Source organism: Symphodus melops, assembly GCF_947650265.1.
Source record: "Symphodus melops genome assembly, chromosome: 17".
In the NCBI taxonomy this organism is placed as follows: domain Eukaryota; kingdom Metazoa; phylum Chordata; class Actinopteri; order Labriformes; family Labridae; genus Symphodus; species Symphodus melops.
Window position 1 is genome coordinate 18239166 of NC_136707.1, and position 22060 is coordinate 18261225.

General features: G+C 40.5%; 2 protein-coding genes across 3 annotated transcripts; both read right to left on the reverse strand.

Annotated features, from left to right (window-relative positions):
- Positions 1–586: 586 nt before the first annotated feature.
- LOC306838519 (immunoglobulin lambda-1 light chain-like) lies at positions 587–11187 on the reverse strand. Of its 2 annotated transcripts, XM_079366726.1 has the most exons (5): positions 10479–11187; positions 10074–10390; positions 2243–2258; positions 1898–1927; positions 587–1107 (listed from the first exon to the last, which is right to left on the reverse strand). In XM_079366726.1, exons 1-5 carry the CDS (start codon positions 10516–10518, stop codon positions 779–781), a joined length of 732 nt encoding a protein of 243 aa, XP_079222852.1. In that variant the 5' UTR covers positions 10519–11187; the 3' UTR covers positions 587–778. The 2 variants fall into 2 exon arrangements, with proteins under 2 accessions (XP_079222852.1, XP_079222853.1); XM_079366727.1 differs by lacking the exons at positions 2243–2258; positions 10074–10390; positions 10479–11187 and adding exons at positions 4520–4841; positions 4934–5564 and having other exon boundaries at positions 1898–1929.
- Positions 11188–12631: 1444 nt separating this feature from the next.
- LOC306838520 (immunoglobulin lambda-1 light chain-like) lies at positions 12632–17522 on the reverse strand. The gene is made up of 4 exons (XM_079366728.1): positions 16347–17522; positions 15936–16254; positions 13937–13968; positions 12632–13153 (listed from the first exon to the last, which is right to left on the reverse strand). The coding sequence occupies exons 1-4, from the start codon at positions 16384–16386 to the stop codon at positions 12825–12827; spliced, it is 720 nt and encodes a 239-aa protein (XP_079222854.1). The 5' UTR covers positions 16387–17522; the 3' UTR covers positions 12632–12824.
- Between the last annotated feature and the right edge of the window lie 4538 nt (positions 17523–22060).

Here is a 22060-nt window from a genome sequence, read left to right on the forward strand (position 1 = left end):
GCCAAACTAAAAATGAACAGGTTAAATTTAAATATTGTATGGTGCTAAGTTAGTTTTGTACCACTTGATGTCTTACATCTATATTTTAAGACATTTTCGCTGCATGTGATGCACTTTGACTCTTGAAATGCACTTTAAAGCAGTTCATTATAACATGTTAATGATTTTAAAGGAAGCTGACCCTTGACCTCTTGATTTGCATGCAGCTCTGAATAAGGAGAGGAGGCCTGCAGGTGCATCCTGAGGAGGAGGAGCAGAGAGGTGATGCTTCACTGATGATGGATGAAATCTCAGTTTCATTTTGATTCGTCATTTGATCTGACATCTCTGTCATCCGAACTACTAACGACAACAACATGACAAATAACATCAATCCGACCTTCTTCAAATCAACACCTAATAACCTTTCTTTTATTTTGAATTTCAAATATAGAGTGAAGTAGAAAATAAACTGAAATATGTCTGTTATTTGTGTTTAAAAGTACTTTAATTACACTGGAATGTACATATCATGAAATATAAAATGCTTAAAGAATAACATGATAAATGATACTGTCAGTCATATAACAATAATAAATACCAAGACTTGTTTCCTGAGGTTTTATGATTTTTATTGATTGAAAGTAAAGCAGCAGTTGCAAAGCTGATCCAACACCTCCACCTAGCGGTCACAACATGTATTACAAGCATGCAGACATCTTTAGTAACATGTGAACCTTGGAATGAGCAAACAGCACAAAGAGTCAAGAAGCAGATTAGAAATGGTCCCTCTGCTCCTCTACTGCTCTTCAGTGGGACACTGGGACTTGTTGATGGTTTTCTCTGAAGTCTGGGAGCCCAGAGACACTCGACATGTGTAAACCTTGTCCATGTTCCAGTCTGACGTCTGGATGGACAGATAGCTGCTGATTTGGAAAGTCTGGTCTGCTTGCTGAACAGCCGTGCTGGTAGAGATCCCACTGCTCAGTGGACTCCCAGCAGCAGACCAGCTCACATCTGCAAAAGGCACAGACTGAGAGGACAGACAGACCAGAGAGGCTTTGTTGGACTGGAGCTCAGCACTGGACGGAGGGAAGACTGTGAGGACAGGAGGAGGGAGGCTGGAGCCTGAAACACACACAGGACAGTCAACACATGACGACAAGTGAAGTCTTTCAATCCAAAGTATGACAGAGACCATCAACTCATTAGTTTTGTTCACAGTTGAACAAACAGGCTGCAGTAAAGAATGTTTTCATCACATGTAAAAACATCATGAAATCTTTATCAATATGATGAGTCCTTCATCAATCAGGATAATTTTTGATGACAGGAACATCATCAAGACACTTTATGTACCATGAAACATGCTTTGTGAAATATGAAACAACTTTGTGGAAATGACAATTCAATTCAGACTGTTTTCTCACCAACTATCTAACACTTAGAAATGAGGAAATAGTCCAGAGCATGTTTTAATGTAAAAAATCTATCTCATCAATAAGCTGACACATTTGAAACGAAAGATTAGAAGATTGAAGTCTTCAAATCACATTGTAAGATCAATTTTAGAGATGATTCAATAAAGATATTTAAAGGATAAAACATGCAGTTTATGTTTGGACATGAAGTGTCACATCTTCTAATTTGATCTGAACTCTTCAACTTTCCTCAAACATCAACAAACTTCAGAATTGACAGAAACTATTTCATCCAAATGTCGAAATCTTTTTTAAAGCTTTCTGTTTTATTTCAAGACATAGTCTGGTGTCAGAAAGAGAACGACATATAAATGTCTGTTGTTGACACAAAAATATATTTCAAACCATGAGTTCAATAACAAATGATAAAAAAATTATCATTTTGAATAAGAATGATCAAATCTGTGTGATTTCAGGAGGAGTTTTAAAGTACTTACTCGTCACAGTCAGCTTGGTGCCTTGTCCGAATACCACAGTGATTCAGTTTGTATACATGGCTGTACAAAAACCTCCTGACTCTCACTAATGAGGGGAGTGGAAGTGAAACATCCTGTCGAGACCAACTTTCACTGTCATCATCTCATTCTGTCATCAGTCTGCTCACATTTCAACAACACTGATGGACTTTTATCAAACTCTTTTCACCCGGAAGATGAGTTTGTTTAGTATCCTTTCTTGTTGTGTTCAAGTTATTCTGATCATCTTGGATTGACTTTGTCAACATTTCATGTATGATGCAGTCTGTCACTGAGGTTTTTGTTGTCACAGTTTGAATCACTGTGATACAGCTTCAGAAGCAGAGTCGTCCCATGTGCTACAGGAATACTGAGCAGTCTACATTTGAATTATGAAGATTCACACAAAAGTTTATGTATAAAATTTAATTCATTATGCTGACACGCTCAATGTAACTTCATGTCTCTGTGTTAGCTGCACTTTATAAAGCTTTCTTCTATGTAAGACACATTCTAATAATGAGACTAATATGACTAGATCTTTGTTCATTGAGCTGATTTAAAATGTTTCAGCTGTTTTATCAGCTGTAAATTTGTCCTGTTATTTCTGTTATTAGTAATTGTTACAGATAGATTCCTAAAGAAACTAGGTCACAGGTTTCCTTGCTCGTTAGAAGCTATTGACTGCAGCTGTGACGCTCTCCTCACCTGATGGCTGTTGACAATCAGCTGGGCTGGGAGATGATATAAGGAGGTGAAACGCTTCTTTCCTCAGTTGGTTGTGTGTGTCCAGAGAGTCAACACCTTCAGTTGGCTTTCTGTGATTTTGTTTTTGAATGAAGCTCTCAGTTGAGTGTGTGTTTTGAAATTACATTTTTATTTCTTTCATTTTGTGCTTCCCTCTGTTCTTTGACACACAGATGGGATTTATGGCTCCTTGAAGGGAGCCGAATCTTGTTGATCTGTTCCTTTTAAAGAGCCGTTTAAAAGACTGGCTCATTTTTGTGTTTTAATGATGCAAAGTAGGGGGTTATCCATTTTAGCTGGGGAATATTTACTAGAAGGAATGACCGTGTCAGATTTAGCTCATCCTCCGACTTTAGAGACCGCTCTGCTGTACACGTTCACGTGAAGACTGTGTGCATAACCCCGATGATCGTCCGCTTCTGGACACATGTTGCTTGTGCATGGAAAGGAGGGGTGTGGCTTTTGAGCGAGCACGGAGGGGAGAGGGTGGATGCAGAAGGAGCATGGAGGGAATGCTACTTTCAAATCATGCTAGTTTTTTAAATGTACCAATCCTGACATTTAAAGAAACCCAAAGCCCACGTGTGTGGTACCTTATTGTAAAGGTGCAGTGTTTTGTTAGTTCCCAACTTGCAACCAACAATGTTCACATTTTGTTTACTGGGGGAAACCTAACAGTAACACTCAACAGAAACTCATAAAGAGACATAAACACGATCTCCTTCTGTATTATTTCAAAGTTCCCTTAACTCTGAACACACTAATATTATATTCTGGTCACATTTGTTTGGAGGTGATCATGTCCATCCCTGCCACACACGCTCACTCACATTTCAACTGTCATTTTTCTGGGACTATCATTGGGTGATCACATCAAAAATCATTAGCCCAACTATCCAAAACCTCCCAGACTTCAACTTCTACACACAAACTTACAGAGGACTCACCACAGAGCTCTTACCCACTCAATCCACTCTTTTCTTTCCTGTCATCAGGTCAGAGACAATGGACTCTGACCTGGAAGAGGGCACAATCAAAAAAGAGCTCTGAAGCTCCAAATAAGCTTCCACTCTGACTGGCCTATTATATCATTGCCTATCTGTTTGTCTTTTTGTTTATGTTTTCTTTAAGTGCCATCTCATGATATATCGTTAAGTGTTCACCACATGTTTAAAGCTGTGACAACAAATTTACCCCTGGAGGAAAAGAAAGTATGTTGTCGTCTGTGTGTAATCAGGTGTCTCATCAGCAGTACTCACCTGACCGACTTCATGGCGTTCCTCCCTCATTTTCAGCCTATCATTGTTCTGCTCCCCTTTTAAATATGATTCTCTTTCTGCCCGAGTTCATTCATGCCGATGTTTCTTGCACCCTTCCACCTCCCCATCACCGCCCGTCTATGAACAAGCATCATCCATCAAATCTTCACCCATCCGTTCTCAACAAGTCATCAGCTTCACCACCAACAGTATCTGAACTCCATGGGGTTAGAGAAATCACATTAACGACACAACAATGACCCCATAGAGTCCAAGTGCCAACCTTTATCTTCCAAATCACATTTCCATGCTGTCTATTGTGATAAATCATTTTCTTCTGATTGAACAGTTTTTTTTATCAACACTGCACAAAAGATGAACATAGACACAGACTGACTACATTTTGTCCTTCTAATGTGTAGTAATAAATGACAGAAGGTTTCTGCCCGTTAAGAATACATTTAGTACACTTGTTGGATGTTAATACAACTTCTTGAGTGGAGCAGTTACAGGGAGTGTTAGACGTGAAAGAGAGTCAAAAAGCAGAAGTGTTCAGTGAGGAGGTTTTTGTCACGGTGTAAATCACTGTGATATGTACTCTTTAGCAGAGTCGTCCCATGTTTTACAGTAATAAACTGCTGAGTCTCTCTCCTCCACAGTGCTGATGATCAAACGATAATCTGTTTGTGACTGATGAGTGGATGTGAACTTTGGAGAGGAGAAACCAGAGCCGTAGTATGGAGAGCTATAGCTGTGATGGTTCCTCAGAATATACTGAGGAACTCCTCCTGGAATCTGTTTGTACCACCGAACAGCTTTGTTAGTCACAGTCCCCAGGTTACAGTCCATGGTGGCTGTCTCTCCTCTGCTCACAGTCACAACAGGAGGCTTCTGTGTCACCAGCGTCACAGCACTCACACCTGGAAACAACAAGATGACATGGAGTGAAGAGAAACACACAGACTGATGAATCCAACATGAGCTGAAAGCTGCAGTAAGTCAGCCTCCTTACATGTTAGAGCAGTGATGAGAGTGCACAGGGTCCCCAGCATGTTGTCAGTGTGTGCTGTAAACGTCCCTCACTGTCCAGCTGAGAGGTGAGCAGGGTTGGAGTGTGAGGAGAAGAGACACTGAAGCTTATAAAGACACTGAGGAGAGGAGGAGGAGGAGTTTACACACTCAGCACTGATTTCATTCATTCAGAACAGACAGGGTTTCTGTGTGTTTGTTCCAGTTTGTCATGTTGTTGTTCCTGTTGTCTTTAGAGTTCTCCTCATGTCTTTGAGATCAGTGTTCATAATCTAATAAAGTCAACATGATTTGATGTGTTCTCACACTTGTGTGTTTGAGTTGGTGTAGTAAACAGGTTGATGATAAATGTTTCTCAGGTTCTCTCACTGTCATCACACTTCTCATGAAATGTTCTCTCTCTAATAAATCATCTTTATGTTATTATATATTTTCAAGGGGCTCCAGTACAAACACAATCAGTACAATTTAATACAGACACAGTTCCATTCAATATACACACACAAAGGCTCACGCTCACCCTTCCGCCCTTGTATCCCGCCCGTAAACCCACAGCACCCTCACAAAATCATCAGAGATAGATAGGCAAGACATACTGTGCCATCAACAAGACAATGATACTGTATGTTATTAAGGTAGCAAAATGACATTAGAAGCAGGTGCATGTTTTTGTAAAATGTTTCCAGAAGTACAACATTCATCTCCTTGCTCCGTCCTTCAGTTTTTCTTTATTACACATTGCTCTTTGTTCCAAATCAAAAGATGAAAAAGAGCATGAAGAAATATTGACAGTGGTGTTGTATTCTGGCTAGCCATGTGCCCCGAACAAAGGACTCAGGCCTGTATCCTTCTTTGAAAGTCTAAGTAAATTTCTTTTGGAGGGAAAAACCGAATGGAATTCACATAGAGCACCCCCCACCGAACACATAGGTGTGAAAAAAGGAGGGGGGGGGGTCTTTATTCTCTATCCTCATTGGAAGAGGCCCAAACGGAGACCACAGTCTGTAAAAGCCATCACCTCCTAAGATTCAACGTCTTCAGATGCTTTTAGCTTTAGAGGAATTAGCTTTTAGAAATAGGCAATAATTGTGCATTATTGTTGACGAGACGTCACATTTATGTTGTAAGCTGCTGAATTTGTTTTATTGTGCTGAACCGCTGTGTTCACCATTGTGTTTTATTAAGTGCTATGCTAGTTTACTTTCAGTAAACTACTTTCACCATCAGAAATACCAGAGTACTGTTGAATCAAAGTCCAGCCAATGGCTTTCTGGTGTTTAAGTAATAGTGTCATGGTTTGGTTTCGTTTAGGTTGTACTTCAGAGTTTTGAGTTCGGTTTTATTTATTCCCTCGTGTTTTTCCGTGTTACCGTGTTTCCCTGCCTCTCTGGTTTGTTGATTGTTTCATAGTCTTGTGTTTATTTTAGTTTTCAGTGTGTTTCCCTGTGTTCTCCTATGTTACCTGGAAGTGTATTTCCTGTGTTGTGTTTTAAATCTTGTCTTTAGTGTTTCCTGTTTTATTATGTATATCTGGTTTTGGTGGTGTTGTCAGTGTTTGGTTTTACTTTGTACGTGTCCTCTAGTGTTCGAGGCTGGATCCCAAGTCCCTTATTTGCACCGAGTGTCCTCCGTGTTGTCTCCTCCGCTTGCGTCTTAGTCCCGCCCACCAGAGATGCACGGAGGAAACGAACCCGAGGAGAGAGGACCGAGGAAATCAGCTTTAAGACACATGAGACATCGTTTCCTCAACAGCGTCACATGACGCGACATCAGCTGATCACGTTCAGCTGGCAATCAGCCGAACAGCTGTTTATGTCCACACAAACACGCACTGTATTATTTCTAATCAAACACACACACTGTATTATTTCTCATCAAATACACACAGTGTTTTGTCTCTTTACCTGATAAAAAAAAACACCTGAAGAACAACCTGCAGTCTACTCATAACCAAAAGGACAGTTTGTACTGACTAAAAGATTTCATTTTGAATTGTCTATAACTATTTATTATTATTATTATTAAACAGTTTGGACTTAAAGGACAGCAGAGACGTGCAGAGCCTGTGGCGTGGTATCCATGTGCTGAAGGACTGTGCAGAGGAGCTCAAAGATGTCTTCACAGACATTTTCAACACTTCTCTGAGGCAGACTGTTGTTCCAACATGCTTCAAAACGACCACCATCATACCCATTCCAAAGAAGCCATCACCATCCACTCTCAATGACTATAGACCCATTGCACTGACCCCCAAAGTGCTTTGAAAGATTAGTCATGGCCCACATCAAATCCTCCATTCCCTCCACCCTGGACCCCTACCAGTTTGCATACCGGGGCAACAGATCAACCGAGGATGCAATCTGCTCTGCTCTTCACCCAGCCCTCACCCACCTGGACTCCAAAAACTCATATGTCAGAATGCTGTTCATAGACTTCAGTTCAGCATTCAACACCATCATCCCTCAGCAGCTGATCGGCAAACTGGACCAGCTGGGGCTCAGCACTTCCCTGTGCAACTGGCTGCTGGACTTCCTTAGCGAGAGGCCTCAGACTGTGCGGGTTGGCGGCAACGCATCAAAAACCACCATCCTGAGCACTGGGGCCCCCCAAGGCTGTGTGCTCAGCCCCCTGCTCTTCACGCTGCTGACCCACGACTGCACTCCATCCTTCAGCAGCAACCACATTGTGAAGTTTGCGGACGACACAACAGTGGTCGGTCTCATCTCCAACAACGATGAGACGCACTACAGGATGGAGGTGGGCCAACTGGCCACGTGGTGCAAAGACAACAACCTCTTCCTGAATATCGACAAGACCAAGGAGGTTGTTGTCGACTTCCGGAGGGCCCCCACTCCCAAACCCCCCCTGACCATCGACGGTGCTGCTGTGGAGAGAGTGAGCAGCACCAAGTTCCTGGGGGTCCACATCAGTGAGGATCTCTCCTGGACAGCAAATACCAAATCACTGGCCAAGAAGTCCCAGCAGCGCCTCTACTTCCTCCGTAAGCTGAAGAGAGCACGAGCATCCCGACCCATCATGTGCTCCTTCTACAGAGGCACCATCGAGAGCATAGTGACCAGCTGCATCACTGTGTGGCTGGGGAGCTGCACTGCTGCCAACCACAAGACCCTGCAGCGCACAGTGAAGGCGGCTGAACGGATCATCGGTGTCCCGCTCCCCTCTCTTCTGGACCTCTACGGCACCCGCCTCACCCACAAAGCAACCCGCATTGTGAGTGACCCCACCCACCCCTCAGACAGCCTCTTCAGCCTCCTGCCATCGGGGAGACGGTACCGCAGCCTGCGGGCCGGCTCTACCAGACTGAGAAACGGCTTCTTCCACCAAGCTGTCAGGAAGCTGAACTCTCTTCCCTCCCCTCCCTCCCCTCCCTCCCCTCCCTCCCCTCTGCCCCCATGAACACTGAACATTGGAACGTCCTCCTGTTTGAACATTGAAACAGAACCCTGGTCACTTATTGCACATTGCACGCATGCACAAGTTCACTTTTCTTATAATCTGGTTCTATACTCCATTTTATTTAACTTAATACTTTTGCACATTTAGGTTTATTAATGTAAATATTATTTATCTTTTTACATCTTTTTTACCTCTTTTTACCTTGTTTTATTTTATTAACCTTTTTCTTATCTACATTGCACAATGGGGAGGGGGGAAACGTAATTTCGATTTCACTGTATGTCTGACATATTTTGGAATTGACAAATAAAGAACCTTGAACCTTAACCTAGCCTGTATTTAGACAACAAACTCTGTATTTTATAAACACAGATATTTATGTGTCAGGAATACTGAAAATGATTGATTAGAATCTAAATGATGAAACTTTCAGAAGATAAATAAGTGAGAATATAAAATGGACTCCCGCTTCATCAAACTGTCATCCTCATCATCTTCAGACATTCAAACAGTCTGAGGGATGATGAACAGAACATGAAGGATGTATTGATTTGATAGAAGTTATAGAGCTTCATATTTGGTTGTTAATCTTCACGTCAGACTCTTTTTAATCCCAGCTCATCACAGAGCGACTCTTTACAAACTCACTGATGTTCATCATCTGTTTAAATGTCCCACGCTCCGTTTAGCCTCTTTTTAATGTCCGTCTTTTCTCCGGTATTAAACTCTGCTCATGTTGAGAAGTTTCACTAAAGTCTGATCCTCTGCAGCGTCCAATCAATGAGTGATATACGAGAAGGGGGCGTGTCTGTCAGTGAAAAGACTTCCGTGAAGTCGGCTCTCGTGTCTCCTCGGTCATCGCTCCTCGGATCAGCCTCCTCTCTCCTCGATCCTCTCTCCTCCGTTTGCTATAAGAGCTTTGGGACGATCCTCAACATGGTGGCTTTGGAACTACTTCCGGTTCGGCAGAGGACCGAGGAGACTGGAAATAAGACACTTGGGATCCACCCATGGTGCTTTGTCCCCCTCAGCCATCTTGTTCTCTCTCTCTCTCTCTCTCTCTCGCACACAGTCTGTCTGTTGTTTATGATAGTTATTTGTTTGATTGAGTTTCATTGATTAACTTGAGGTTTCTTTGTTAAATGAATTCTGTTATAATTTAAAGAGCAGTTGTTTGTGGTTACTGTCTATTGACATTGTGACTTAGGCTGGGTGAAAGGGCTTTGTGTTCGGATTTCACACCTTCAATTCAATACAGATTACTGATATTGGTTTTTAATTCATTTCTTTACTGATATTGTATCCTTTGGTTGTTCTGTGATCTCAGAGTGGTGCCCTGAAGTTAAAGAAACAGTTTATGAACAAATTATTAATTTATTGTAATAATTCAATAAAGTTCATTATTAATGCTAATTTGACAACCAAAAATTCACTTTATGAAACCCAACCTAATTGTTGGCCAAGTATTCGCTCCTGAAAACCCCAACAGTGGTTTCAATATGTTTGGTAATGAGACACATTTGTATTTTTTCCATTCAAATGGCATTTTTAGAATCTATTGAGGACATTGTTTGATAGTAATGACACTTCATGTGTAGTGTATTTACAGAGAGCATTATTCAATGTGTCAGAGAGTCAAAAAGCAGAAGTGTTCAGTGAGGAGGTTTTTGTCACGGTGTAAATCACTGTGATACGTTCTCTTTAGTAGAGTTGTCCCATGTCCTACAGAAATACTGAGCAGAGTCTCCTGCCTCTGCTCTCTTTATGATGAACTGGTAATCTACGTTTGATGAGGATTTACAGTTGAATCTGTCTGAGGAGAATCCTGATCCAAAGTTATCAGGGGAGCTGTGTGAGTGGTGAAATCTCAGAACATACTGAGGAGTTTCACCAGGAACCTGTTTGTACCAATCAACATAATAGCGATCATCTCTCTGGATGTTACATTGAAGAACAACTTGTTGTCCTGTAGAAACTGTGTGGACAGCAGGCGTCTGGGTCAGCACTATCACTGCATCAACACCTGTAACACACACACAGAGGAAAAGACATGAGTGAAAGGTTTGTGTGTGAAATGATGGTGTGTGAAAGGACTGAGAAGAATCTCTTACATGTTAGAGCAGTGATGAGAGTGCACAGGGTCCCCAGCATGTTGTCAGTGTGTGCTGTAAACGTCCCTCACTGTCCAGCTGAGAGGTGAGCAGGGTTGGAGTGTGAGGAGAAGAGACACTGAAGCTTATAAAGACACTGAGGAGAGGAGGAGGAGGAGTTTACACACTCAGCACTGATTTCATTCATTAATAACTACATTATGCAGATTTCTAACATCACCTTGGATCATCTCCTAAATACTTGTTCATATTGTTTACAAACCAACATGTTTTCATTTCATCACAGAAGTTTGCTGATGTCCTGTATCTGTCTGTCCATTTGGATTAATAATTAATAATAAAAATGTTTATTCTCTGTGACCTGAAATGTTAAATTATTATTGTTCTTGTATTCTTCTTGATGTCATTGTGTAAACAGACTCACACTAAAACAAACACAGCACATAATATATTACAGAAAAGTTTTCGAATGGTGGCTTCATGGTTTGTAAAATGACGTTTCAGGCAGTTTAAAATTAAAAAAGAATCTGAAAACACTGATATATGTTCTTTCTTCATTTTTAGTGATGATAAATAAATGGTAAGTGAAGGGTTTTTATGAAGAATACACTGAGGACACTGGTTGGTAGTTACAGGAGGCTTCAGTTCATGTGTCAGAGAGTCAAAAAGCAGAAGTGTTCAGTGAGGAGGTTTTTGTCACGGTGTAAATCACTGTGATACGTACTCATTGGCAGAGTTGTCCCATGTTTGACAGTAATAAACTGCTGAGTCTCTCTCCTCCACAGTGCTGATGATCAAACGATAATCTGATTGTGACTGATGAGTGGATGTGAACTTTGGAGAGGAGAAACCAGAGCCGTAGCTCGGAGAGCTATCAGTACGATAAAAATACAAAATATACTGAGGAACTCCTCCTGGAATCTGTTTGTACCAACGAGCAGCATTGCTAGTCACAGTCCCCAGGTTACAGTCCATGGTGGCTGTCTCTCCTCTGCTCACAGTCACAACAGGAGGCTTCTGTGTCACCAGCGTCACAGCACTCACACCTGGAAACAACAAGATGACATGGAGTGAAGAGAAACACACAGACTGATGAATCCAACATGAGCTGAAAGCTGCAGTAAGTCAGCCTCCTTACATGTTAGAGCAGTGATGAGAGTGCACAGGGTCCCCAGCATGTTGTCAGTGTGTGCTGAGAATGTTCTTGGAACTTGGAGAGTGAGCTCACTGCTGACAGATTAGAGGCTTTGGAGGATGAGGAGAGGAGGTGCTGGAGGAGTCATTTAATACAGCACTGAGACTGAGAGTGAGTGACAGGAGGAGGAGCTTTGATTCAATCAGCAGGTTTTGTCAAGTTTGTTGGTCTCTGAATCTCTGTCAAGATGAAACCATTTGATGTTTTGTTGTGTATTTTTTTTTTGCATGAAGGCGACGTCCTGCAAACAAATAAACATAACATAACAGATTCGATATTAATTTAGTTCCCACAGTATTTGTGGAAATACTACACATGGTTTTTATTCTTGGTCTTGATGCTTGGGAATAGAAATTACAATGTGCATTTGAGATCAGCTTTTCAATGGTTATGTTTCCAGATTATATATTTGTTATTTTGAAAAAAAAGAGACTTTTTCCAGATTTTATTATTACATTTCAGAAGCATCTACTGGTTGTTGAAAGTCTTAATTTTTGAAATGTGAACACTTTCATTCACATCTGATCACATCTGGATGATTTTAAAGAGAGGGAACATCTAACCTCTTGATTTGCATGCAGCTCTGAATAAGGAGCGGAGGCCTGCAGGTGCATCCTCAGGAGGAGGAGCAGGGAGGTGATGCTTCACTGATGATGGATGAAATCTCAGTTTCATTTTCATTCTTAATTTGATCTGACATCTCTGTCATCCAAACTACTAACGACAACATCATGACAGATTACATCATTGAGACCTTCTTCAAATCAACACCTCATAACCTTTCTTTTATTTTGAAATTCAAATATATAGTGAAGTAGATAATAAACATATATATGTCTTGTATTTGTGTAAAAGTACTTTAATTACACTGAAATAACATATTATGAATGATACAATCCTGAAAGAATATCATGATAAAGTATATTGTCAGTCATGTAACAATAATAAACACAAAGACTTGTTTCCTGAGGTTTTATGATTTTTATTGAATGATTAGAGTAAAGCAGCAGTTGCAAAGCTGATCCAACACCTCCACCTAGAGGTCACAACATGTATTACAAGCATGCAGACATCTTTAGTAACGTGAACCTTGGAATGAGCAAACGGCACAAAGAGTCAAGAAGCAGATTAGAAATGGTCCCTCTGCTCCTCTACTGCTCTTCAGTGGGACACTGGGACTTGTTGATGGTTTTCTCTGAAGTCTGGGAGCCCAGAGACACTCGACATGTGTAAACCTTGTCCATGTTCCAGTCTGACGTCTGGATGGACAGATAGCTGCTGATTTGGAAAGTCTGGTCTGCTTGCTGAACAGCCGTGCTGGTAGAGATCCCAGTGCTCAGTGGACTCCCAGCAGCAGACCAGCTCACATCTGCAAAAGGCACAGACTGAGAGGACAGACAGACCAGAGAGGCTTTGTTGGACTGGAGCTCAGCACTGGACGGAGGGAAGACTGTGAGGACAGGAGGAGGGAGGCTGGAGCCTGAAACACACACAGGACAGTCAACACATGACGACAAGTGAAGTCTTTCAATCCAAAGTATGACAGAGACCATCAACTCATTAGTTTTGTTCACAGTTGAACAAACAGGCTGCAGTAAAGAATGTTTTCATCACATGTAAAAACATCATGAAATGTTTATCAAAATAATGAGTCCTTCATCAATCAGGATCGTTTTTCATGACAGGAACAACATCATAAAGACACTTTATGTACCATGAAAAATGCTTTTTGAAATATGAAACAACTGTGTGGAAATGACAATTCAATTCAGACTGTTTTCTCACCAACTATCTAACACTTAGAAATGAGGAAATAATCCAGAGCATGTTTTAATGTAAAAATCTATCTCATCAATAAGCTGACACATTTGAAACATGACAGTTGAAGTCTTCATATCACATTGTAAGATCCATTTTAGAGACGATTCAATAAAGATTTTTTCAGGATAAAAAATGCAGTTTATGTTTGGACATGAAGTGTCACATCTTCTAATTTGATCTGAACTCTTCAACTTTCCTCAAACATCAACAAACTTCAGAATTGACAGAAACTATTTCATCCAAATGTTGAAATCATTTTAAAAGCTTTCTGTTTCATTCCAAGACATAGTCTGGTGTCAGAAAGAGAATGACATATAAATGTCTGTTGTTGACACAAAAATATATTTGAACAATGAGTTCAATAACAAATGATAAAAAATGATCATTTTGAATAAGAATGATCAAATCTGAGTGATTTCAGGAGGAGTTTTAAAGTACTTACTCGTCACAGTCAGCTTGGTGCCTTGTCCGAATACCACAGTGATTCAGTTTGTATACATGGCTGTACAAAAACCTCCTGACTCTCACTAATGAGGGGAGTGGAAGTGAAACATCCTGTCGAGACCAACTTTCACTGTCATCATCTCATTCTGTCATCAGTCTGCTCACATTACAACAACACTGATGGACTTTTATCAAACTCTTTTCACCCCGAAGATCAGTTTGTTTACTATCCTTTCTTGTTGTGTTCAAGTTATTCTGATTTTCTTGGATTGACTTCCTCAACATCTCCTGTATGCTGCAGTCAGTCTGTCACTGAGGTTTTTGTCACGGTGTAAATCACTGTGATACAGCTTCATCAGCAGAGTCGTCCCATGTGCTACAGAAATACTGAGCAGAGTCTCTTGCCTCTGCTCTCTTTATGATGAACTGGTAATTTACGTTTGATGAGGATTTACAGTTGAATCTGTCTGAGGAGAATCCTGATCCAAACTGATCAGGGGCGCTGAGTGAGTGGTGAAATCTCAGAATATACTGAGGAGCTTCACCAGGAACCTGTTTGTACCAGGAGACATAAGATCCATCATATCTCTGGATGTTACATTGAAGAACAACTTGTTGTCCTGTAGAAACTGTGTGGACAGCAGGCGTCTGGGTCAGCACTATCACTGCATCAACACCTGTAACACACACACAGAGGAAAAGACATGAGTGAAAGGTTTGTGTGAAATGATGGTGTGTGAAAGGACTGAGAAGAATCTCTTACATGTTAGAGCAGTGATGAGAGTGCACAGGGTCCCCAGCATGTTGTCAGTGTGTGCTGTAAACGTCCCTCACTGTCCAGCTGAGAGGTGAGCAGGGTTGGAGTGTGAGGAGAAGAGACACTGAAGCTTATAAAGACACTGAGGAGAGGAGGAGGAGGAGTTTACACACTCAGCACTGATTTCATTCATTCATAACAGACAGGGTTTCTGTGTGTTTGTTCCAGTTTGTCATGTTGTTGTTCCTGTTGTCTTTAGAGTTCTCCTCATGTCTTTGAGATCAGTGTTCATAATCTAATAAAGTCAACATGATTTGATGTGTTCTCACACTTGTGTGTTTGAGTTTGTGTAGTAAACAGGTTGATGATAAAGAATGTTTCTCAGGTTCTCTCACTGTCATCACACTTCTCATGAAATGTTCTCTCTCTACATCTTCTGTTATGATATTGACTCTTGAGATGATTGTAAACACATCATTCCTGTGATTCTATGACAAGTTTCCAACATCATGAAGAGTTTGATTCTTCTTATTTTCTTTATTCAATGAAGTTTGACATAATGTTCTGTTTGCAGACAAACATTTGACCTGAGGCTGAAGGATGAATCGAACAGAATTTCATCAGTCTCATCAAACAATGTGAAATCTCTTCTCTGAGCTATAAACAGCCTCGTGGTCTCTGCCATGACTATTGAATAATAAGCAGCACATGATGTCAACACATTGAGTTATCTCCTGTTTCATCTGATTGAACTTCTCTAAACGTTGGACACACAAAGACAGAAGTGTTAACGTTATTTCTACATACATTTTAGATTCATTACAACTCAACTGGTATTGATGAACTTAATGAAATTAAAGAAAATGATCATATAAAAACTTTGTGCACCTTTCATCTCTCCTTGTGTTCTTGATACTCTAAATACCAGCTATAATTGTTTTATAATGTTTCCAGTGGTAAAGCATTCATCAGCATATAATATGAATCAGAAAACTATATGAATGCTGGCTTCATGGTTTGTAAAATGACGTTTAAAATAGAGTCTGAAAACACTGAGATATGTTATGTCTTCATGTTTAGTGATGATAAATAAATGGTAAGTAAAGGGTTTTTATGTAGAATACACTGAGGACACTTGCTGGTAGTTACAGGAGGCTTCAGTTAATGTGTCAGAGAGTCAAAAAGCAGAAGTGTTCAGTGAGGAGGTTTTTGTCACGGTGTAAATCACTGTGATACCCACTCTGTAGCAGAGTCGTCCCATGTTTGACAGTAATAAACTGCTGAGTCTCTCTCCTCCACAGTGCTGATGATCAAACGATAATCTGATTGTGACTGATGAGTGGATGTGAACTTTGGAGAGGAGAAACCAGAGCCATACTCTGGAGAGCTGCTGTGATGGTTCCTCAGAATATACTGAGGAACTCCTCCTGGAATCTGTTTGTACCAACGAGCAGCACTGCCAGTCACAGTCCCCAGGTTACAGTCCATGGTGGCTGTCTCTCCTCTGCTCACAGTCACAACAGGAGGCTTCTGTGTCACCAGCGTCACAGCACTCACACCTGGAAACAACAAGATGACATGGAGTGAAGAGAAACACACAGACTGATGAATCCAACATGAGCTGAAAGCTGCAGTAAGTCAGCCTCCTTACATGTTAGAGCAGTGATGAGAGTGCACAGGGTCCCCAGCATGTTGTCAGTGTGTGCTGAGAATGTTCTTGGAACTTGGAGAGTGAGCTCACTGCTGACAGATTAGAGGCTTTGGAGGATGAGGAGAGGAGGTGCTGGAGGAGTCATTTAATACAGCACTGAGACTGAGAGTGAGTGACAGGAGGAGGAGCTTTGATTCACTTTAACCGCATTGGCACTTTTTGCCCCTCACTAAACTGAAATGTATACAGTTTTTAAGTTTCTACTGATAGTGAATCATGACATATCTCTCTCAAATGTTTATGTTCTCTCTCTAAAAGTTTGCAAATATATCTCTGAATTATTTCTTACATGATTACATGCATTGCTTCGGCAATATTATCAACCCAAACATTTAAAATATTTGAATTCAAAGTTCAGCATGTTTCCAGTCAAGCATAACGTTTCAGAAAGCTGATACTCAACCCCTAATTTACATGAGGCTAAATGAAGACATGAGGCTTGCAGGTGCATCCTGTAGATGAGAGAAGAAGTTACAGAGTGACAACTTCTGCTGAAGTCCAGATTTGCTAATCACGTGTGTCTGTAATCACATGCGTCATGATTTGGTCTTGTTTATAGTTTGGTATTTTGTGTATTTTTGAAGTTTAGATTTCTTTGTCTTGTTTTTAGTCTTATTCATACTTCAGTCGCTTGTTTTTCTTGTGTTACCTTAATCTTTCCTAGTTTGTGTTTATTTGGTCATATCGTATCCTTTTGTTCCTTTTGTTGTAGATGTGTATTGTTAAATGATTGAGTGTGTCTTCAGTGTCTCCTTAAATCTTTTGTAGTTCTTGTCCCCAGAGTTTCTCGTCTTGTATTTATTCCTATGTGTTTCCCTCCAGTTTGGATTGCACTCTTTGTCTTCACCTGTGTTGTTTCCCTCACAGTGTTCATTGCCTTGTGATGTCAGTTCATTGTCAGATTTTCCTCATGACAGATTGCCAGATGTCTACGTGGCTTCTTTTCTGCTTTTGTGTTTTTCGTTAAGAAAGTACGTTTTTGATTTTGGACTTTTGATCTTTCATTGTTAAATATTATTTTGGTTTTCATGTTGGATCGGGTTCCAGTTCCTAATTTGTCCTCATATGTGACAGACTGGCTGAAATAAGACACGGAAAAGGACAGAAACAGTTCCTTAAATCCTATAAACAAGTATAACTATGAGAATATAATCGACTATAATAAAGAAACAAGCTGTGCACATTATTATTTTTCTTTTTTACTGGATGTTGATTTCCAGCATTGATGGTTGACCTCCAATCTTCAAATGTTGGACTGTGATTTTCACACTCTTTTGATCAAATGATTCCCATTGGTTTCCAGCATCTGGAGCTTTGCCTTATTAACACTGAAAGTTGCTTTGTTCATTATGATGCTCTGTAAGCTTATTCATTTGATTTGCTCATTAGTCTACACAGAATGAAGTCAGGAAACACCTGTCGTCGTGTGATAAATATTTATATATCATAATAAACAGCGTTCTAGACCAACTTTTTATGTTCCTTTATGTCACTCACAACAGCAGGATAAAGAGTCAGATGACTAGATAAATGCTGCCACCTTGTGGTTAAAATCGACTTTGTATAAAAAGATAAATATTTTTCAGATTTAAAACCATCATATTCATACACCATGCATATACATTTTCTATAAAATATACAATCATATCTCATTTTTTGATACACCAGCATTTTTGAGAAGACATTTCTGCACAAGAAGACTAAGGTGTCTGTGGTCCTCTCTTCCTCGCTCTGACCAGTATCGGGCCCTTTATAATTGCCCGTACAGGAGCTCTCATCTGTGCTCGCAGTGGGGCCCTGAGTCCAACGCTGGGGGGGAGCCTCTGCACCGGCCGCCGAGGCAGAGTGAATGTACCGCTCCTTATGTCGTCCACGAAACCCTCCACGCTGTCAAACTTTGCAGAGAGCCCCGCCAGCTCATCTTTTAGAGTGTTAAACTGCTTGTAGAGATCTCCCAGAGCTTCTGACAGGGGCTGGATCCTTGACACAAGTAGAGATATAAAGGAAAAAACAAATGAGTAAATAATTTCAAATGACCGGATGACCTGTCAAATAGCTTTGGCCCTGTGATTTTCCATAAGCTCACATTAAATTGGAACATTGTTTACTGGCAAAACATGAGGAGAGCCAATTTAACTGGCAACTTGAAAGTCACGCCATGCTGTTAAGGAAGAACAGCCTCATCATCTGAAGGAAACATAAGGACAACAGACATAAAGAGTGGTAGTCCCTTCAGAGAAGATGAAAGCTTTTAAAAGAGCGCTTTTTTTGGCCCAAATCTCAGAAAAGACACCTACGAGTGAGCCAAAAAGTGATGTAAACATTTAGCGCAGTCTCTCTCTCTTTTTTTTTTTTTTTTTTTTTTTTTATAAAGAAAAGTTAAATGACTTGGAGTTATGTTTGCCAGAAACACTCGTCAGAACTTAAGGCTGAAACAGTTTCCCGTAATTTACTGGCTCTGTCTCCTTAGTGAGGTCATTCACAAGACACACTAGGCATTGCGTAGGCCAGTGCAATCACTGATCACATGACTGGCCCTGACAGGTCACTGGTCATGTGCAGAGCAGCAGAGCTTACATAATCCCTTATTTCCCATGAGTGAGAGGAGCAATAAAATGTTCACTGACATCATCGACCTGTTGTTATTCACACATAATTCGCTCGTCTGTTGCACAACATGTTAACTTTCCGTTGTTCCCTTCTTCTTCTAACTTTAATTAACATCTGAGACGAGATTGGCACACACCTGTTGTATTCAGGTAGGACAGATGCATGGTCATTAATCAGCAGATCCTTCACTTGGGTTATAATGGCGAATTTCCAGTTGTCCAGGACCTGGGTCATGTTTGAACAAGTCTTGCCGTTGTTGTTTTCTGCTGGCATTAGAGACTTACTTTAGAATAATCCAGTATTTAAAAGTATATAATTTAGGTCTTTTAAAGGAAACTTATAGGACTGGGGTGAGCAACGAGGGACACATGAACAGAATCTGCCATTAAAGGTCACATATTATGCAATATGCTCTTGTTTTTCTAACGCTGTGTCCTTAGTCTATATACAAACCCCCCCCAATTATGAAAAAAGTCCATCCTTTTAGTCTTTTGCCTGCTCCACTTTTCCAGAAAACAGGCAGTTTGGCGATTTTCCCTCTTTGACATCACAAAGGGCAGTAACCCCTCCCCCATTCTGAGTGATACTTCCATAGCTAGGTGTTTGTTCTGCCCTCTGTGTCTGCTTTCTCACTATAATAATATAATAATAATAATAATAATAATAATAATAATAATAGTAAGAAAGTCTGAGCCACACAAGCCCTTCCAGAGAGGGGTGTGGTCAGACAGCTCATTTGCATTTAAAGCTACAGTACAGACACAGAAACAGTCTGATCTGAGCAGGGCTGTATGGGGGGATTTATAGGCATGATTAAATATAGAATTAGAGTGAATTTAGAACAAAGAAGTTCACATACATTTTTGGGGAGCTCTGAGAGTTATTCAAACTGGTTGAAAAAGAGAATGATTTGTACCCTTTAAGTATTTCAACCTTTGTTGCCAAATAAATATAAAGACCAAATGCATTAGAACATGACATATGGATATGTCAGTTATTTACATCCATTTCCATTATTGACAGTAAATGATTCTGTATGGCTCTTTTATGAAGCAGTAATAAAAGCATTTGAAAGAAAGATGCATGTATAAATGTATATGTTTAATGACTCATAAATACCCTGCTCCGGCTTTAATTCTGTATTTAGCTCATTCAGTTAAGCCTTACCCTTTAAATTTCCATTTAAACATATTCATGTTTAAGAAATCTGATGAAGGCTTTATATTTGTTCATTTAGTTTAATCCTAAATTCTTATAATTATCTAAATGAGGGGTTATAGTTGGCAATAAGTTGGCACTGAGAATAACATTCATGTGGCCTTCAAGTGTCCCTCTGTGTTACCAAAGTTGCCCATCCCTTGCATGGGATAATCACTGACTGATTGCAGAAAGTCAAGCATTTCGACACATTATTCCTGACCTTTAGGGTCCCAACGTGATGTTTCCTGTTTCCATTTCTGAGCTCCACATGTGAGAATCATGGAAAGCAGAACCAGAAAAATCTCCATCCTTATCTTCCTCACCTAAAAACAACAGAAATAGAATGTGCTAGTGTTGAGAGACATATTAATAGAGAAGTGAAGCACCCAGCAACAAAGACAAGAATTTACTTTACTGTCAGTGAAACACATTGCAAAAAAAAAGGATCATCCTTGATCATATTTTCTCCTTTACTGTACCTGTAAATGGAGTAGTTCCAGAGTTCTTTCTGTGTTACAGCAGCAGGATACACTCTGCGGTACAATCGGTCAACAGTCACACATAAGAAAACACAACACTGCCAGCACTCTCTTATAACTGCCTCCTTCTTTTTTTCTCCCCCACCTGCTCCCACCCATCTCAGTGATGCAGGCCTGTGTCACACTCTCCTCCTTCACAGCATCTGTGCACACTTGCTGCCTGCAGGGTCACATAACGTGGCACAAAATGAGTCAAAGTTCCTCAAACACATGCACGCATCCACACACACGTTTTCCACATCTGTCTCTTCTTCAATATGTCTTCCAGACAGCTGCATCTTCTGCAGCTTTAAATGAAGCCCAAACCTTAAATGGGAGATCCTGATAATCCTCGATCTAAAGCCCCATCTATCCCCCACATGTTTGTAGCTGCTGTGAGTGGTGTAAGTGGACTGCACACTTCATGGGCTGTAATCCAGAGGAGGTGTTTGATGTAGCCGTATGGCTGCAGTGTAGCATTCCTACTGCCTACTGTAATACAATCTGCGCAGCATCTGGGCTGCAACCCCATCCATCCAAAAATGGTCCCTTTAACTGGCAGAAGTGATCAACACTTGGAGAGACACAACAGCCTGATGAAGCTGAAATAAAGGGGATTAAGTCATACATTATTTACTATTAGAGATGAATCAATTTTCCTTAATATTTGTATTGACAACAGCTGTTATGGTGATGGGAAAAATATACATCCCCAAGAGATCTCTTCTCCCATAAACTGTTGAAATCTCTAACTCAATTAAGCTGCTGTTGTCTGATGTATTCCACTCTTCCCCCTAGCTTCAACTTTGATGAGTGATAATTTATCATTAATATGATTTATAATATGAGTGTTGATGAAGGATGAAGACACTTCATACTAAATACTAGGCAAAAGAAACATTTTTCCAAGTCAGCTCTGAAAATGAAATGGCTTTTGTCACTGGAAATTCCAGGTCTGATCCATCCCAGATCACAAATTCTCCTGACCTGATGTCTGCAGACAGAATTGGAACCTGGCTCAAGCTTTTTATCACAGCAGAAAAGGAATCTGTCCGGGCTATGATCCATGCCACCTGTACCAAGTTTAAACCCAAAGACAACACATTGCATTGCACGTGTAAGGGTACATTATGCAATCAGTAATTATATATCATCTGTGCTGACAAGCAAGACAGAGTGAGTTGGATTGCGTTCACAAAGTAGGTAGTAAATTATCTAAGGTAGCAAGAAATGTGTATAGCAAGGAAACAGCGTGATGTGTGAGATTTGTTGAAAGAAAACCAGACACTGAACTGATAATCCAGTCATCTGCAACCAGTCAGTAAA

Excerpts from the sequence above, each read along its gene's own strand:
- LOC306838519 (XM_079366726.1), bottom strand. The coding sequence starts at position 10,518 with ATGCTGGGGACCCTGTGCACTCTCATCACTGCTCTAACAT. Across the intron at positions 10,391-10,478 it reads TCTCATCACTGCTCTAACAT|GTGTTGATGCAGTGATAGTG; the intron begins GTAAGAGATTCT and ends TGTGTGTTACAG. Across the intron at positions 1,108-1,897 it reads CACCAAGCTGACTGTGACGA|GCTCCAGCCTCCCTCCTCCT; the intron begins GTAAGTACTTTA and ends TGTGTGTTTCAG.
- LOC306838520 (XM_079366728.1), bottom strand. The coding sequence starts at position 16,386 with ATGCTGGGGACCCTGTGCACTCTCATCACTGCTCTAACAT. Across the intron at positions 16,255-16,346 it reads TCTCATCACTGCTCTAACAT|GTGTGAGTGCTGTGACGCTG; the intron begins GTAAGGAGGCTG and ends TGTTGTTTCCAG. Across the intron at positions 13,969-15,935 it reads TGGGACGACTCTGCTACAGA|ATTCGGACAAGGCACCAAGC; the intron begins GTGGGTATCACA and ends AATCACTGTGGT.